At 42.6% G+C, this 20129-nt stretch overlaps 1 protein-coding gene across 1 annotated transcript in view; it reads left to right on the top strand.

Annotated features, from left to right (window-relative positions):
* Positions 1 to 3074: 3074 nt before the first annotated feature.
* LOC148515545 (neuronal growth regulator 1-like) overlaps positions 3075 to 20129 on the top strand; it is a 58523-nt gene continuing 41468 nt past the window's right edge. Inside the window, exons 1-2 of the mRNA XM_088479861.1 lie at positions 3075 to 3137; positions 6364 to 6600. Of these exons, the coding sequence (XP_088335987.1) occupies positions 6537 to 6600 (64 nt within the window). The 5' untranslated portion in view covers positions 3075 to 3137; positions 6364 to 6536. The remainder of the gene's footprint in view (positions 3138 to 6363; positions 6601 to 20129) is intronic.

Raw genomic sequence — 20129 nt, 5'->3', positions numbered from 1 at the left:
CAAGGACTACAGGCAGTAGCCAGCCCACCCATGATATGATGTTTGAGTTCTATATACTTAAGTTCACTTTGGCTTAAAGGCTGTTGTTTTATGTCTTCTTTTAATTCTATTACAGGTGCTTATCCTTTATCTACTATAATATCACAAATATGCACATTGTGGTTTCCTGCTGAAATGAGACTTTGCAAACAGAAAAAATTCAGTTGCTATTAAACAATAAAATAATGTAACATTTTAAACCAATTCTATTATGCAAATTCTTCACATTAAAAAAAAACATCCAAAAAAGAGACATTTTCCAGTAATGATTACAGTAAAGTACTATAGCTTAAAACACACCACACACTATTTTTGTGTGCGCTATAGGCATATGTTTTAGTTGCCCCTACTGCGCTATTTCAGCAGAAAGAGGTGTTTATGTCACACATGTATACTGTATTACAGCACCTTTATACTCTAGCTATTTTGATACTTGATGAAAATCAAGAGATTTTCCAAATACCCCCTTGCTTGGAGATATAGGGCCATATTCAATTTCCGGCGAAAAGCCGACATCTGCGATACTTTTTCGCCGATGACGTGATTTTTGCCAATCTGGACTTTTCTCTTATTCAATCCTTCCGACTTTTCACTGGTGAGGAAAGTCAATGGTTCAAGCCCTGCGAAAAAGTATCATCTATGAATAGGTGTTGGGAAAAAGTGCAGAATTGGGGTTTTGGGGTACATACTTAAAGAAACCACCCAGCACACCTTGGACTGTCTCCCAAAGGTAAACTGTGTCAAAAAATAATCCAGTACACCCCAAAAAAAGTACTTTTGTTTTGGGGCAAAAAAAAACAAAGTTGGGGGACAAACTTCTAAACTAGCGAAATAGATGCAGAGGGGGTCCCCAAGTATGCCACAGGTGTTTTTTTTTATTGCAGGTGGTTGCGGCAGGTGGATTTTTCACAATTTTTATAAGTTCACATTGGCCACTTTAAAATATGCTTGCACCTATTTTCATGTACCCCAAATTTGCTGGGACTATTCATTTTTCCCCCCAAAATTTGCTAAATGCTATTCTTCATCACTTATTCAAAGACGCTAAACAGCACCTATTGAGACCATTTAAAGACACAAAATACCTTCAGCAGGGCTATTCGGAGGTACCCATAGTGAACCCCCATGTCACAGCATCTTTAGGGGGGGTGTCAGGCTGATTTCCCTAAAATTTACAACACTTTCGCTCACTTCGTTTTCACTGGCTCCTGTTTTCGACTAATTGTAATTGAATATGGGGATAAACGGGGACGAGCGCGATACTTTTTCGCACTCAAAACCTCCAATGTTGGCAAAAAGTCTGGCAACAGACTTTTTGCCTCTAATTGAATTTGGCCCATGATATAACACTATTTGGCACCACGCCATCCATGCTCTTGCACTCACAATACGAATTATAAAAAAATAAACTAACTATAAATATTAATAAGGTACATACTTTAAAATATGCCTACAATATTCTTTTAGGTGAAAGGTCTAGATGATATAGAAGATAAATCTATGACTGAAAGTTAAGAGTTCACACTTAACTAATATCAACAATTCACAATTCTTAATAAAAAAAAGTTTTAAAATGAATAATCTATTATTGACACGTGCAAATAATACATTACATAATATAATGTCATTAGAAATATCTACCAGAAGTGGATAGGTAAGGGGGGATACTACAAAATATTTTTAATGGATTTTGGTCATACAATGTTGACGGCTGTGTTATTATTAACTCTTCTCTGTAAACATTACTGGGATGGGTCTGATTCTAACTGAGGTGTTTGTCATTGATCAGATAGGGGTAGTGCGACCAGTGCCATGGCACAGGGCACTGCAGGGCAGGGGGCGCTGTTTTTGGGCCTGTCAATTTTCCTGTTTAATATCATTCTCAGTTGTAGCTTCCTCTTCTTTTATCCCCAGCATCTCCCGGCCTCCCCTATCTCTTCCCTGGCCTTTCCCATGAGACCATGACCCTTTTTCAGGTGCACTATCTTATGTCCCAATTTAAAAAATGGAGTGGGGCACAGGGCACCAAAAAGTCTAGTTACAGCTCTGGTTTTAGGCCCCCATTAATCAACGATGGTAAACACATTTCATTGTGATACACACAAACAATTTACTGGTATTTACCCATACTTAGCCCTCCAGCAAGGTTCTGCAAATTCCTCCTCCTCTGCGAGGTCCTTCGTTGGGCTGCTGGCAACCTAACACTGCCAGCAACAAGGCTCCAGTGTTATGCACATGCGCGACAGTCCGTCTGAGCATGTGCATGACCTGGGGACCCGGCAGTGCCTGGAAGGCTTCGCTGAAGCCGGAAAGGCACTGTCGGTTCTACATTGCCAGTAATGGGGCCTGCATCGCTCTCATTAAAAGATGGCGAGAGTGATGCTTGATGCACAGCACTAATCTTAGATTACCGCTGTTTGTTAAATCCAGAAAGGGTGGTATAACCCCTTTAGTGAGCGCTAAAGGGGTTATGCTTCGTTAATAAATGGGGGCCTTAAGTTTCTAAGCCACAGAGACTGGTCTGACGAAGAGGTAGGTTAACCCTTACGGACCCAGCCCAGTGTTACTCAGCTGTCCCGGGGATATTTTCATGATACATTGGTAAAAGGGCACGTGCGTACATTTGCGCATGCAAAAAGTGCCGCATCATTCTCTTTCTAAACTTGTCTATGAGCCAACTTTGTTTTTGAATTTTGCTGTTTTTGGATTGAAAGCTGGACTCTATCTACATGGTACATAGCGTTATAGGGGAATAAAACATTCTTTAATCAGAACGGCTGAAGAAAGATTGTGGTGTGACACTTAAGTTTCTGTTATTTTATGTAGATTTTTTTCTGAGACCAACAGTTCAGAAGAATCGAGTGTAGGAGACTCTGGGAGAGTAAATTCACCTCTATATACAATCTGGTTTATATACTGATTTTAATCTGTCTGCTTCGCGTAGGGAGTGCTTGAAAATACAAAACTGCTGGGAATTCTGGAGGCTGGGAGCGTTGGATACTAGGAGGAAAACACTAGCAAATATTCCATGCTGGGATTTCACAAGACATGGAGAGGAGGAAACAACTGCATGTACTGTAATGTGTTCCAGCTGAAAGGTAACGTGTTTCTGTCACTCTGCTTACTGTCATCTCTCCATGTGGTACATGAAATTCTATAACCTCTCCTATGACTCCATCAAAAACAAACCTTTCCCTATATCTCCGCCTATTACTCCATATAACCTCTCCCTATATCTCCTCCTATTACTCCATATAACATCTCCTTATATCTCCTCCTATTACTCCATATAACCTCTCCCTATATCTCCTCCTATTACTCCATATAACCTCTCCCTATATCTCCTCCTATTACTCCATATAACATCTCCTTATATTTCCTCCTATTACTCCATATAACATCTCCTTATATTTCCTCCTATTACTCCATATAACCTCTCCCTATATCTCCTCCTATTACTCCATATAACATCTCCTTATATCTCCTCCTATTACTCCATATAACCTCTCTCTATATCTCCTCCTATTACTCCATATAACCTCTCCCTATATCACCTCCTATTACTCCATATAACCTCTCCCTATATCTCCTCCTATTACTCCATATAACCTCTCCCTATATCTCCTCCTATTACTCCATATAACCTCTCTCTATATCTCCTCCTACTACTCCATATAACCTCTCCTTATATCTCCTCCTATTACTCTATATAACCTCTCCCTATATCCCCTCCTATTACTCCATATAACCTCTCCCTATATCTCCTCCTATTACTCCATATAACCTCTCCCTATATCTCCTCCTATTACTCCATATAACATCTCCTTATATCTCCTCCTATTACTCCATATAACCTCTCCCTATATCTCCTCCTATTACTCCATATAACCTCTCCCTATATCTCCGCCTATTACTCCATATAACCTCTCCCTATATCTCCGCCTATTACTCCATATAACCTCTCCTTATATCTCATCCTATTACTCCATATAACCTCTCCCTACATCTCCTATTACTCCATATAACCTCTCGCTATATCTCCTCCTATTACTCCATATAATTCTACTGCTATGAATCTATATAATTCACCCGTCACTTGATCACTCACTTTTCTCCTGAGGGGCACACTCAGACGCATTGTATAACTTGACTATTTTAGCCCAATTACAGCAAAGGCTAAACAAAACAACCAGTTATAAATTGTGCATATATAGAGAAGAGGTTAGTCTCATATCTACCAATAATAATTGACAAAACAGGAGTTGCACATGAACCTGAGTCCTGTCATCTCTATTGTTGACTTCCCTTTGTCATGTTCAATAGGTCAATTTCTCCCATAGCTTGTGTATATATATATATATATATATATATATATATATACACTTTATATATATATATATATATATATATATATATACATATATATCTAGGATGTCAATGCCAGGATACTAAACTACAGAAGAACAGCTAGGGGCCTATTTACTAAAGTGTGAAAAGCCCTAAATCCAGCAAAAATGGGCATTTTCATTGGATTCAGGAATTCTCATTATTTATCACAGCCCATAAGATGTGATGGGCATCGCCATGTATCGCTATGTGATGGGCATCGCCATGTATCGCTAGCAGCAGACATTGCATGGTATCATAGTATTTATTAAGAACAGGAGCGGTACATTCATCGCCAAATGTCTTCCTATGCTTTGCCACCTGCTTGTAATAAAGTATTTTTTTTCTATTTGCACTTTTTAAATTTTTCAACTTTTTATTTTTTATTTAGATTTAAAAATTTTACAGAACATGTACCTTGTAGTATCAGACCAATCTCCAGGTGCAGTGTGCATGTGTGTCCTGGCAATTCTAGGTCACACGTGCTCAGAAGGGACCCGACTGGCCGGCGATACAATAAGTTCCTTTTAGCTTCTACCAGCTTGTATCACCATGGAGCTGAGCACCACTCAACTGCCATAGTTATTTTTTTTTAATGCACGGTCCCCAAAAATATTTTCTATTGCCATGGAAATAGTTTTTTTCAGGGTTATTTGACAAATAGACCCCTTTGTTTGTAATATTAGTATGTGGGAGAGTAAGCAATTAATTGTACAGATTTTTTTTTACAGTGGACTCAACTTAAAAATAGACACTTTATGTAAAAAATCAGATTAGAGGAATCCCGGCCCCTCCATGCAGGGGCATTGTAACGATTTTATGGGAGGGGGGAATACATAATTAAATTTGGGTGCCCCCACCACCCCCCTCGGCTCCAGTTGCTGTTGGCGCTTATCACGCTGCTGCAAATTTCTGTGTATCTACCAAACACATGCATGTGGACTTTGGGCCTGAAGGAACACAGTTGCTAATACGCATGCAATTGGCCGATTGTTACGTACTGTGCATGCATGTACGCGAACAAGCCTTTGCAATCGGGCCTGCGTAAACCCATCGCAGAGTGATTGACAGGAAGTGCCGTTTGTGGGTGGTAATGGGGGGGGGGGTGGTCGGCCGAACGCAGGTGCGTCAGTGCATTTGAACAGCGTTGCAGGGGCGTGCATAAATTAGCCACTGTGATGCCCTTCGCAGCCTGAGGCCTAATAGCGTGCATGGAAGTTAGCAATTTCTGAGTAAGGTCAGGGCTTGTGCAAGTGTGCGTGAGGCTGCGATGGTACTCAATGGTACCGATGGTTCCGCAGTCTTGCTAAACATTATGGATGTGTGTAAGGTAAGGTGGGTGTCCTTATGTAGTGCAGCAGCGGCATAGCGATCGCAATGGATTAGCATACTATCGCAGTTGAACTGCGTGAGATGTTTTCCTACACCCCCTGCAGATGACCTGTTAACGTTATCATTCTCCCTTGCAATAGAGCAAGCTGAGCATCTCTGCGACCCTTAGCGCAATATAAATTCTAAAGAAACTTTTTAGAATAAACCTTTAATGTGTTCCTAATTGGCCTAGATCCTCGTGGGGGGGGGGGGGGGGTGAATAGTCCTTGCAACTGATGACCCAAAATGGCTGCCACACCGTTGTATCATCTTCATGGTTTCTGTATTTCATGCAAAACTAAACCTCTATATTATGTTCATGGTTTCTGCATTTTTTTTTTAAAATATAAAACTCTGTATTATTTTCTAACTATGTGTTAAGCACCTTGAGCCCTATTGGAGAAAAGCGCTTTATATAATTACTATACTTATTTATAATATACCGTAACACCACTAACTACTTCCTTCTTCAGTGAAAGTGTCGCACTTTTAAATCCCAGCACTTGACTTATGTCATATTAAGTCGCTTTCTACATTACTAAGTCTCTCTCCCATTCTGTCCTGCAGTAAAAGAATCTGAAAGCTCTCTGGGAAAAAAAAAAAAGTGTGCAGTGCATCTTCTACCAGCCGACTTCCTTCCAGCTATTGTTTTGTCAAAGTTTGTAATAACGGAGAGAGCTTCACACTTACTACGAAAACCACTCATCTTGCTGCACTGATATATAAGCTTCTGCTTTCCAATGGAGTTCTCTATTTCCTGGGCTCTCGTCAATTTATTGGTATTACAGGCTTTTAAAGCTAACGGTAAGTTTCATTTTAATGTACAGTAATAACTTTGTTTTTAATAGCCGATTCTAGTGAGAAAGAGGAAAATGATGATATCTTCGATGCAGCCATAACTAGACCTGGCATGGCAGTTCTATATGATAAGCGGAGCTCGCAATGCAGCATATTATTTGTGATAAAAGAGCACCAACGAGATAAAGCATGTTCTTAAACGCTGACATACTGTAACATAATCATTATTAAGACTTATTGATTTAAAGGCACAGTGTACTATTTAGTTCTTACTATTCCATTTCTGCATATGTATGTAGTGTTACAGTATGCTACTGTATGTAGAACTTGTTCTCTTGATATTATTACTAGGTGCAATGAGCAGTTATTTGCCAGCCTAAGGCCGTGTTCTCAATGTGAAGGTGGAAAAAAAAGAAATCTGACATTTTAACTCTGTGACAACGTTGTGACCTCCTGTTATTTAATTGCAAAATATGTGGTTTGGTTGATAAGTTTTGCTGTGTTTTTAATGTGCATAAGGTAAGGAGGCTTACTCTATATGCTAATAAAAATGTAAATCCAATGGTCTCGACCATCAGTTAGACCTGGGCCCATTTGCATACAGTAAAATACTAGAGGTGTGCAGTTTGTATATGTGCAGCTTGTATATATACAAAAAATGCCCCTAGAGTGCGCTTAATATTAAATCTGAACAGTATTGGTGAATTAGATAGAAGCAGCACCTTCTAATTGGCACCCTGTTAGTCTGATGCCTAACAATAATATCAAAACAATAGAGAAAGAGGGCACTAGAAATAATCTAAAATGTTGCATATACTCAATAAGGTAATGTATTAGTGCCAAACACTGGTTGTAAACAATGATCTTATTACAAAATGTAGTACATCAGATTCAAATGGCCCAACGACAATGCCTATGTCAGAGGGACCTGCTAGTCCCTCTGCTTCCTCAGATTCCCCGCCAGTGTGTCCCGATCACTGCTGGCCACAGTGATCGGGCAGCCAGCGGGACCCCCTTTCGGCAGCCTGTTTTCAATGGAAGAATGCTCTCGATAGCCACAGCTGCTGCTGGCAAGAACCCCCTCCCGGCGCAGCTTCCCATACCCGACAGCCGGCCTGACCATGACCTCCGCCAGCTCTGTCCCCGGCCGCTTCCACCCCTTCCATCCCGGCGCGGCTGCCTGGCTTGATACAATAGAGAAGAAACAGCCGCGCTGTGTCCCCGGCCACTCCCACCCCTTCCATCCTGGTGCGGCTGCTGCACTATGCCCCCGGCCGCTCCCACCCCTTCTATCCCAGCACGGCTTCAAACTTTGCTTTTGTCAAAGAATGCTCTTTTTTGCAGTAATTACAGCATTGCAGACCTTTGGCATTCTAGCTGTTAATTTGTTGAGGTAATCTGAAGAAATGTCACCCCACGCTTCCTGAAGCACCTCCCACAAGTTGGATAGGCTTGATGGGCACTTCTTGCATACCATACGGTCAAGCTGCTCCCACAACAGCTCAATGGGGTTGAGATCTGGTGACTGCGCTGGCCACTCCATTACAGACAGAATACAAGCTGCCTGCTTCTTCCCTAAATAGTTCTTGCATAATTTGGAGGTGTGCTTTGGGTCATTGTCCTGTTGGAGGTGGAAATTGGCTCCAATCAAGCGCTGTCCACAGGGTAGGGCATGGCGTTGCAATATGGAGTGATAGCCTTCCTTATTCAAAATCCCTTTTACCTTGTACAAATCTCCCACTTTAAAAGCACCAAAGCAGCCCCAGACCATCACTTTACCTCCACCATGCTTGACAGATGGCATCAGGCACTCTTCCAGGATCGTTTCACTTGTTCTGCATCTCACAAATGTTCTTCTGTGTGATCCAAACACCTCAAACTTCGATTTTTCTGTCCATAACACTTTTTCCAATCTTCCTCTGTCCAATGTCTGTGTTCTTTTGCCCATATTAATCTTTTCCTTTTATTGGCCAGTCTCAGATAAGGATTTTTCTTTGCCACTCTGCCTAGAAGGCCAGCATCCCGGAGTTGCCTCTTCACTACAGACATTGACACTGGCGTTTTGCGGGCGCCATTTAATTAAGCTGCCAGTTGAGGACTTGTGAGGCATTTATTTCTCAAACTAAAGACTCTAATGTACTTGTCTTCTTGCACAGTTGTGTACTGGGGCCTCCCACTTCTCTTTCTACTCTTGTTAGAGCCTGTTTGTGCTGTTCTCTGAAGGGAGTAGACTATCAGGTTTCACATGAAAGTTCTCTTTTTCTGGCCATTTGGAGAGTATAATCAAACCCACAAATGTGATGCTCCAGGTACTCAACTAGCTCAAAGGAAGAAAAAAACTTCAACAAAGAAGAGAAGGCACTATTAACTAGTAAGAATAAAATATTCAATTTGTTTTCCAATATATAGAAAATAAATTGTATCTGGGTTATGAAGTGCAGTATTTTAAATGGTAAATACATAAATCAATAACCAGATGAAAGGATTTTACGAGCCTATGGTTACAAAGTGACTATTTTTAATATAAGAAAGGCCTTTTTCTTTTTTCCTTTGCAACAAATTATAAGCATGCTAACTGCTAAAAGCCATCTTAATAAGCGGTTGGAAAAGTGATCATATATGTCTGTGAACAAAAATATTTATAAAAAGCTTGAATTGTTTGCACTAGAATATTTAGTACTGAATAAAGTATTGATATAAATATCTATATATTGGAAGTGTTGTGCTAAAATTCAGGTTTATATTGTGGATATACAAATGTATTATTACTCTTATATGTGAAATGTGTTATTTATTTTTAATTATTTAATTTAATAAATTGAATATTTTATTCCTACTAGTTAATAGTGCCTTCTCTTCTTTGTTGAAGTTTTTTTCTGATTGTATTATTTAAAGGGAGCAATACCCTTTAGAAGGCTGCAGTTTCACTAGTAATTATTGTCACCAGATAGACTAGCGTCCAAATAATTTTTCTGTTTTAGCTCAAAGGAAGGCCAGTTTTATAGCTTCTCTAATGAGCAAACCCATTTTCAGCTGTGCTAACATAATTGCACAAGGGTTCTCAAGGGTTTTCTAATCATCCATTAGTCTTCTAACGCGCTTAGCAAACACAATGTACCATTAGAACACTGGAGTGATGGTTGCTGGAAATGGGCCTCTATACACCTACAATATGTAGATATTCCTTTAAAAAACAGCTAGTATAGCTAGTATAGTCATTTACCACATTAACAATGTATAGAGTGTATTTCTGAATAATTGAATGTTATCTTCATTGAAAAAAACAGTGTTTTTCTTTCGAAAATAAGGAAATTTCTAAAGCTGGCCATACAAGCTACAATTATCGGGGCGATCGCCCCGATAATTGTAGCGTGTGGGGAGGCGACCGAGGGTTAAATATTGCTCGGCCAGGCATGCCGGATTGTCCAGCATGCCCGTCCGATGCGATATTTACCGGTAAACTGTCAGCCGCATCGGGCAGTGTATGCCCAGCCGCGGTCGACAGACAGACATTTCCTGTGTTCCTTCCCATGGAAGGAACAGGGAAATGTCTCCTTCCCCGGGGCGGAGCACAGATGTCGGGCTGATACACTGTGAGAGAAATCTCAGTGTATGCGGCGACATCTGCGGCTGGCAGGCTGCCAGATAAAATGTCTGTCGATCTGATAGACATTTTATCTGGCCGTGTATTTATATATACAGTCAGGTGCATAAATATTGGGACATTGAAAGAATTTTCATATTGTGGCCTCTATTCACCACCACAATGGCTTTGAAATGAAACAAACAAGATGTGCTTTAACTGCAGACTTTCAGATTTAATTTGAGGGTAATTACATCCAAATCAGGTGAACGGTGTAGGAACTACAACGAATTCTATATGTGCCTCCCACTTTTTAAGGGGCCAAAAGTAATGGGACTATCAACTCAAAAGCTATTTCATGGACAGGTGTGGGCTATTCCCTCGTTATTTCATTATCAATTAAGCAGGTAAAAGGTCTGGAGTTGATTCTAGGTGTGACATTTGCATTTGGAATCAGTTGCTGTCGACTCTCAATATGAGATCCAAAGAGCTGTCACTATCAGTGAAGCAAGCCATCATTAGGATGAAAAATCAAAACAAACCCATCAGAGCGATAGCAAAAACATTAGGTGTGGCCAAATCAACTGTTTGGAACATTCTTAAAAAGAAAGAACGCACCGGAGAGCTCAGCAACACCAAAAGACCCGGAAGACCACTGAAACAACTGTGGTGGATGACAGAAGAATTATTTCCCTGGTGAAGAAAAACCCCTTCACAACAGTTGGCCAAATCAAGAACACTCTCCAGGAGGTAGGTATATATGTGTCAAAGTCAACAATCAAGAGAAGACTTCACAAGAGTGAATATAGAGGGTTCACCACAAGATGTAAACCATTGGTGAGCCACAAAAACAGGAAGACCAGATTAGAGTTTGCCAAACAACATCTAAAAAAGCCATTACAGTTCTGGAACAAGATCCTATGGACAGATGAGACAAAGATCAACTTGTACCAGAGTGATGGGAAGAGAAGAGAAGGAAAGGAACTGCTCATGATCCAAAACATACCACCTCATCAGTAAAGCATGGTGGTGGTAGTGTCATGGCGTGGGCATGTATGGCTGCCAATGGAACTGGTTCCCTTGTATTTATTGATGATGTGACTGCTGACAAAATGAATTCTGAAGTGTTTTGGGCAATATTATATGCTCATATTCAGTCAAATGCTTCAGAACTCATTGGACGGCGCTTCACTGTGCAGATGGACAATGACCCGAAACATACTACAAAAGCAACCAAAGAGTTTTTTAAGGCTAAAAAGTGGAATGTTATGCAATGGCCAAGTCAATCCCCTGACCTGAATCCAATTGAGCATGCATTTCACTTGATGAAGACAAAACTGAAGGGAAAATGCCCCAAGAATAAGCAGGAACTGAAGACATTTGCAGTAGAGGCCTGGCAGAGCATCACCAGTGATGAAACCCAGTGTCTGGTGATGTCTATGCGTTCCAGACTTCAGGCTGTAATTGCCTGCAAAGGATTTGCAACAAAATATTAAAAAGTGAAAGTTAGATTTAGGATTGTTTAGTTTGTCCCATTACTTTTGGCCCCTTAAAAAGTGGGAGGCACATATAGAAACTGTTGCAATTCCTACACCGTTCATCTGATTTGGATGTAATTACCCTCAAATTAAATCTGAAAGTCTGCAGTTAAAGCACATCTTGATTGTTTCATTTCAAAGCCATTGGCGTGGTGAATAGAGGCCAAAATATGAAAATTCTGTCAATGTCCCAATATTTATGCACCTGACTGTATATACAGTATATATATATGTGTGTATGTATATATATATATATATATATATGTGTGTATGTATATAAATATATATATATGTGTGTATGTATATAAATATATGTATATATATATATATATATATATATATATATATATATATATGTCGAGAATTTCCCATATCCTAAATGCTCGGAACCAGGAGCATGTCAGATATTGAATTTTTTCAGCATTTAGAATACCTCGGGGTGCGGCGGCATAGTTGGGGATCCGGTGTCCAGCTTGTATGCGACGGGGTTCAAGGGGGTTATGCAGGGGTGTGTGAGGGTCCACAGCTGTCAATGGCCATCATTACAGTATACCATAAAAATTGCTATTTTTAAGGTATAAGGTGTTTAAAAATATATTTTTTTCTATAAAATCGTGTTGGATAAGTTTTAAAAGAACGTTCTTGACCTAATTCAGTCATAAAAAAAAATAACAATTTTGGAGTGGCTTTTGGAAAAAAAAATTGTCATTTAAGTGGTTAACAAGCTGTGAAAAGGAACCAATAACCAACATATGTTGATATCTGTCAGAAAGCACCTATGTGCAAGAAATATCTCCTTATTAACAAGTTTGTAGGATTATTAAGTAATGTGACAATTTTGAAATATTATCCTGGAATACTGCATTTATAATTTAATTTTATATCATACTATTAATTGAATTTTATACTATTGCTGCTGTTTCTATTTTAAGGATTTCTGTGAAGTTTACTAATTTCAATAAATTGAATATTTAAATTCCAATTAATCAAATAGCGCTCTCCTTTTATGAAGGTATTCCATACAAATATTCCAATTAGGATGGAGGTAGGAGGGGGAGGGTAGCATGGTCATGTTTTCTTGCAACACTTGTCAGGAATCCTTGACTACTAACATTGTATTCTGTTATGGCCTTCTCTCTTCTCAGTTGCTGCAAAACAGCTCTCGCAATGCCATGTCTCAAATATATATTTTTTTCAATCAATCAATCAATCATTGTTTTACCTGACTTCCACCACATACTCCACCTGCATTTCAATGTACTTTTCTCGGCCTCTGTCTGATCTAGTTATTGGTTAATAAAAATATTCTTTCTACGAGGTCATATAGTTTATTTATCTGCCAGTCTGTCTACCACTGCTGTGTCACAATGTTTCATAAATGTGCTATTTATCAATATTATCTTTACAAAAAATGTGATAACGGGTATTGTCACACCTTTTTCACATTATTTTAGTATCACATAAATTTATTAAAGGGCAATTAGAGCAGTTTTCATGAAAAATTACTCTATTTGCATATTTTTAGCATGCAGATAGCATTTCCTATACTGGTAATGGGAAATATGGTGAGTCGGCGGCACATGTGCGGACACCTTTTTTGCAAAACGTACAGTGAGAATACTGCGGAGGGGATTCGCAGGGACAGAGCTTTATAGCAAGCTCTGACTCTGCGAGGGATTTTTGATAAATTCCTGTGATAATTCCTAAATCCGCAATGCGAATTTAGGCGAAAATATCACACTACGGTGTACAACCGCATTTGAAATGGGGATTGTAGTAAATAGGGCCCATAGTCTTTTAATCTGCAATGTGTTTGTACCATTGTTCTGCTGCTTAGTTTAGCCAGCCAGTCTTTGCTCAATATTGGTGAACAATATTGTGAGCTGTGAGGGGGTCAAAATTGACTGGAAATTACTTAAAATTTACGTCATTGGGGTTAATAATACTGTAGAAATAAAAACTGGTAAAAATGATATGATTTACAGTAGCTATTTATATAAAAAAAATGTTTTTTAAATATACAGATCCAAAACTAAAACATGTGAGGGTGGTTTTGCAAAACCAAAACCAACACACAAAAATGAATCCAGATCCAAAATCAAAACCAAAATACGGGGGTCAGCACACAACTCTATAAAATATACACAGTTGCTCATACTTGTCCCTGCTTATGACTGGTCAGGGGTGAGAAAAGATAGTTTAACAAAGACGGAACACTGTAATGGCGTGTTCACATAATTATGATCAGAACATACTTTCCTACCTTCCCGCTACGTCCAGGAGACTCCCGAATCTCGGGTGGCTTTCCTGAATCCACAGGAAGAGTAGGTAAGTCTCCTGCAATCGTTGCCTGGTTGGCCACCCCGGACCACTTCTACAGTGAAGTGAGTAGTCCAGACAGTCTTATGATTTGATTTGTACTGAATCACTCCATTGTGGTCCCACACCCACTTTACAATGTCAAGAATCATGGCTTTGTACAGCAAGGGCATAGCCACAACAAACCCTGCAGCACCCACTTGGCTGCGCCACACCTCCCACCTGACTGCCCTACTGAACAGTCGCCAGGTATGGAACAGATGCAGACCCGCACACAGACTCAGATACACCTGTTAGTAACCAATGGTTTGTTTGTTTTTTATAAGAATACATTGTGTGAGTACAACTCAGCATCAAGAACAGTGTGTGGATATTAAAGAAATGTGTGTATTCAGATATAGGTAAAATTATGTTAAGTGGGAGTCCATGGCTCTTGTAGGGCCCAGAGTCAGCAGTGCTCTTAAGTCACCATTGAGCAGTAGTTATTGGCTGCTATTCTTATTGGAAGCTCTCATAAGAATGTATTCTGTTACCCCGAGCTGTGGTCACAATAAGCTGTATCCACAATTTGTCTTGCATTTGTAGAAAATGACCCTGAGTGCAGTTATAGAGTTGTCATTGTCACATTAACCTGCTGGACCCTGTCCTTTTTACCCCATGCCTAGCGATGTAGTGTGCCCCTGGTGATTACCTGGTACTACTCTAAATGGATGTGACACTTACCAGGCTTATTCACAGACTATGGGGGAGATGTATCAAACCTTTGAGAGAGATAAAGTGAAGGTAACCCATAGCAACCAATCAGCCTCTGTCACTTTATAGATTGTGCTAGATAAATGATAGCTACAAGCTGATTGACTGCTTTGGGCAACTTCTCCATTTTCTCTCTCTCTCAAAGGTTGTTACATCTTCCATCATGAGTTCCTGCTGTGGCTGGCTCCATTAGGTTGGGAGAGGTAAGGGGTCTGGACAATAGGGGCCATGATTATTATACATTAGAGAAGGTTTGAATCCCTCCCTGGGTTAACCCTTTAGTGTAAACCCTGTGGAATTCCTGCTAGGCTTGTCTGTCATTCCTCATAATAAAGATGTAATTAGGCTCCTTTAAAGATAGTGGCATTGGTTACCCAAGGCAGACTGGCTACAGGGTACAGTGTTGAGGGGAATTGTGACACTGTTAAAGAGATACTTTTAAATGTCAGCTTTGTTTATACATAAAATTCATTGTACATAGATATTTAAAAACAATGTATACTTCCTGAAGAGATAAGGGCCCCAGACTGGTTGTACCTCTATTCATTTTATCTAGTAACATTTCTTAATCAAAATGATATTGATCACTGGCCTGTCTCATTTGTAACTAGAACTTTATGGGCCCCAGAGCAACATTTTGAAGGGGCCCTACCTTGACAAAGAGAGTCAAAACATGTTGATGGCTGTTGACTGGAGTGACCCATGTTTCTTATCCAGATCTTTGTGACATCTGAAGCTGTGGGAGAGGTTACGCAGCCTCTAACTACATTTGATTGAAACACCTGTGAAACAAGCCTCCATTGTTTACCTTTGGTAATAGAATATTGCTATAGGGCCCATAAAGTTCCAATTTTTATAGGGCCCATAAAGTTACATAAACTTACCTTTGGTAATAGAATATTGCTATAGGGCCCATAAAGTTCCAATTTTTATAGGGCCCATAAAGTTCCATAAAGTTACCTTTGGTAACAAGGTATGCAATCGGGAAGCCGACTGCCTAAATACCGGCAGCCGGCTTCCCGACTGTCATATCGCGGCAAGGGTGAAATGCCGGGCACCCCGGGGGGGGACTTAGGGTTAGGCACCCCCCCGGGGGACTTAGGTTTAGGCAGTGGGGAAGGGGGTGGTTAGGGTTAGGCACCTAGAGGGGGGATTAGGGTTAGGCACTTGGGGGGGAGGTTAGGGTTAGGCACCCCTAAGGAGGGTTAGGGTTAGGGGGGTTAGGTTAGGTTATACAATACTTACCTATCCACGATCGGGATTTCCAGCGCTGTCGGGCTTCCGCTGCCGGGATCTCTGCTGATGTCGGGCTGCCGCTGCCGGGAATCGAACCACCGGCCATGTGGCCGGCGGTATTTCATACCAATTCCGGTAACAGAATATTGCTATAGGGCCCATAAAGTTCCAATTGTTATAGGGCCCATAAAGTTCCATAAATTTAGCTTTGGTAACAGAATATTGCTATAGGGCCCATAAAGTTCACATTTTTATAGGGCCCATAAAGTTCCAATTGAGCCCTTGCCTGTGGTTCAGGCAGTTGCCAGCTTGTTGCAACTACCAGCCTGATTTTTAAGGGCACACAAGACAAACAGAGGGTAGAAGGGAGTTAATTTACCATATTTTCTGTATTATTGTTTACTTTTGGTTATGGTTAAATCTTGCCTCATTGTATCACAAAATTGCTGTCATACAAGACAGTGGCCCTGATTTACCGATAATCACACCACTCCGTACTCTTATCCAGGTCTCCAGTAGTGCCCCCAGTAGTAATCCCCCTATGCAGTGCTCCCAGTAGTGGTTCCCCCCTGTGTAGTGCCCCTTCTGCCCCAAGTAGTAAGTCCCTTATATAGTGCCCCCAATAGTAGTCCCCCCTATGCAGTGCCCCCAGTAGTGGTACCCCTATGCAGTGCCCCCAGTAGTAGTCCCCCCCATGCAGTGCCAATAGTGGTACCCCTTATGCAGTGCCCTTTAAATAGTAGCCCCGTTGTAGTGCCCCCCTATGCAGTACCCCCAGTATTGCCCTTTATATAGAGCCCCAGTAGTGGTCCCCCGATGCAGTGCCCCCAGTGGTAGTTCCCCCCTATACAGTGCCCCCAGTGGTAGCCCCCCTATATGTAGTGCCCCTAGTGATAGTCCCCCCCTTGTAGTGCCCCTAGTAGTAGTCCCCCCCTTGTAGTGCCCCCAGTGGAGGTCCCCACCATGCAGTGCACCTAGTAGTTGTCCCCCAATGCAGTGCCCCTAGTAGTTGTCCCCCCCTTGTAGTGCCCCTAGTAGTAGTCCCCCCCTTGTAGTGACCCTAGTAGTAGTCCCCCCCTTGTAGTGCCATAGTAGTAGCCCCCTTTGTATTGCCCCCAGGAGTAGTACCCCCCTTGTAGTGCCCCCAGTAGTAGTCCCCCCTTGTTGTGCCCTAGTAGTAGCCCCCCTTATATTGCCCCCAGGAGTAGTCCTCGCCTTGTAGTGCCCCCAATAGTAGCCCCCCCTCCTTGTATTGCCCCCAGTAGTAGTCCCCCCCTTGTAGTGACCCCAGTAGTAGTCCCCCCTTGTAGTGACCTCAGTAGTAGTCCCCCCCTTGTAGTGACCCCAGTAGTAGTCCTCCCCTTGTAGTGATCCCAGTAGTGGTCCTCCCCTTGTAGTGACCCCAGTAGTAGTCCTCCCCTTGTAGTGATCCCAGTAGTGGTCCTCCCCTTGTAGTGCCTCCAGTAGTGGTGCCCCCTTGTAGTGCCTTGTAGTGCCTCCAGTGTGTGTTTCTGCTGCCCCCCCCAGCAGACACACACACACACGTAATAAAATAAAAAAAAAAACACTTACCTGAATCCCCGCTCCTGCTCCAGCCGCCGCCATCCGCTCCTCCGTCTGTCCTCCCGGGCCGGCCCGCTCTGCATTATGGGAGAGACATCACGACATCTCTCCCATTACCCACTGCAGGAGCCGGAAGATGGAGCGGCTCTGGCAGTGGGCACAGCGTCCGGTCAGCGCTACACACGCGGTGCAGCTGTGTCACAGAGACACAGACTGCCCGCGGCCCGGGATGGTATATGGCGCTGTGGCCCGGGGGGCACATGGCACCCCAGGGTTGTCTTAACAGTAGTGTGGGCCCTGGGCAAAGCAATGCACTGGGGCCCCTACCCACCCATTCACGGGAAATTTTTTTTTTAAATTGTCAATAAAATTAAACCCCCCTGCATGCCCATCAGACCTCCCACACATGCAGAGAGACTCTGTCTGACTGGTCTGAAGCCAGCGGATGAAGTGAAACTGGGACTGAGGTGAGTACTCATCACTGGGGGAGGGATGGGGTGGGGAAGGTCAGATCAGAATACAGTGCACAGGCGGCTGGCTTATAAAAATATCACAAATTTACCAACTGGCCGCGGCTGCAGGGGACGGGTTGGTGGGCCCCTACAAGCTTAGGGCCCTTGGGCAACTGCCCAACAAGCCCAATGGAAGAGATGGCCCTGTGGCACCCTGCCCCCCAGCCCAGCCCGCCTCTGGGCATGACCAATGGCAGGTATGCAAAATAGGCTCTGCTGCTTAAATCCTAAGGTGTGAAGAAAGGAGATGCTGTCGGAGGAGATACAGGGTTTCCCTGACCTACATACAATTAACTAGTATAAGTTTATGCAACACCCCTTTCTGTAGTATGTGTGGTGATGGTGCATATATGTTAACTAATGTAGGTGCTTCTCACCTCTGTACTTCAGTGCGAACACTTGAATCATTTTTCCTCTTCTGGGGAGTTTTCTAACACTAAACTAAGCTACTTTCAGTCACCTAAATACTTTACTGCTATATTTCATTTGTGTGATGCCCTGGGGTGGTTTGGCTGAGCAAGTTTGGGGGTGCCCCACGCCCCAGGCATGAACCCCTATAATGTTAGGGACTTACACGATGAGGTTACCTTGACATTGTTGGTTAAGCTCATAACTTTGGCAAAATTTATGCCAAAAACATTGTATATGATGTATAATTATGAAATGGTTGTATGGTGCACCTGCTCTGTTTTTTTCTATGCTGTAATCTTATGGGGAGTTTTCTGGAATATACTGGGGTGAGATTGGGGAAACTCCCTGCCCAGCAGTGCACTAAGATGCTGTGACACAATGGCCCTCATTCAGAGGCGGTCAGAGGATGCTAACGGTCGCCTAGAAACTGGGCGTCCGCTTGCATCCTGACCAGCCGCCTCTGTTTCGGTCATTAGGCTGTGGGTTTACACCCACAGCTCTAACGACCGCTAGGGTGATGGTCGCGATGGTCAAAGACCATCGCGACCATCAGGGCTTACGACGAGACCCTAGGGTAGGATCTCACTTGTTGTAAGCCCCAGAGAGCTTCTGGCTCTGTCAAAGCCGGAAGCTCTCCACTGACATCACTAGTGATGTCAGTGGAGCCTCCCCCAAATGGCAGGCGTTCCCATGGGAATGCCTCCGTTTGGGCTGCCACCCCTCCGGCCCGCCTTGCAAACGGGGTGAGCTGTCAATCAACATCGACTGCTCGCCCCCTTTGGAAAGAGACCCGCTATGACCGGCGCTGTCGGTCATAGCGGGTCTCACGCATGCGCACGAAGGAGCCGGCTCCCTCGTGCGCATGCGCACTGGACAAACATTGAGGCAGCCGTGCGGTCGTAGACCATACGGCCGCCTCTGAATGAAGCACAATATGTGCTGCAGAAGCCAACCCAGCACATTTATTGAACTGGAACAACTACAGTAAATTCAGCTTGTCTGATATTATAGAAATATATGCTCTTTCATAGGGTTCTATTTACTACAATCCGTATATTGAATGCAGATTGTTGTGTGATATTATCGACTGAATTCGCTTTGCGAATTCAGGCAATTTCACAGGGATTTACTACAAATCCCTTGCAGGGACAGAGCTTGCGAGAAAGCTCTGTCCCTGCGAATCCCCTCCGCACACAAGTCACGGTATTTTCGAAAAAAAATACCTTGACAAAGTGCCTGCGCATGCGCCGAACGGCCGCCGCTGCTACCCCCCGACACTAAGCTCTGCCCCCTGGTTCTAAGCCCCGCTCCCCGCAATTGCGGACCCCCCCGCGACCCCCCCTCTCCCTTAATTACACTTGCCTGCATGATCCGGTCCTCCGGTGATGTCCTCCATGCCTCCGATCAAGTGATCTCCTATACTGCACTGGGACCTGATGACCTGATGACCGGGCCGCAGTGCACTATGGAAGACCAGCTGATCGGAGGGGAAACATCAATGGAGGCCCGATCACCAGTCCCTGGAGTCAGGTAAGTAAAAAAAATGCTTTAACAATTTTTTTTCTTTTTTTTTTACAGTAATCAGCTTGCGGTCTGTTTAGACCACACAGCTGATTACTG

Source organism: Taudactylus pleione, unplaced genomic scaffold (assembly GCF_031769625.1).
Source record: "Taudactylus pleione unplaced genomic scaffold, aTauple2 ptg000248l, whole genome shotgun sequence".
Classification (NCBI taxonomy): Eukaryota; Metazoa; Chordata; class Amphibia; order Anura; family Myobatrachidae; genus Taudactylus; species Taudactylus pleione.
The sequence above is the reverse complement of the archived record's forward strand: the minus strand, read 5'-3'. Positions and strand labels throughout refer to the sequence as shown.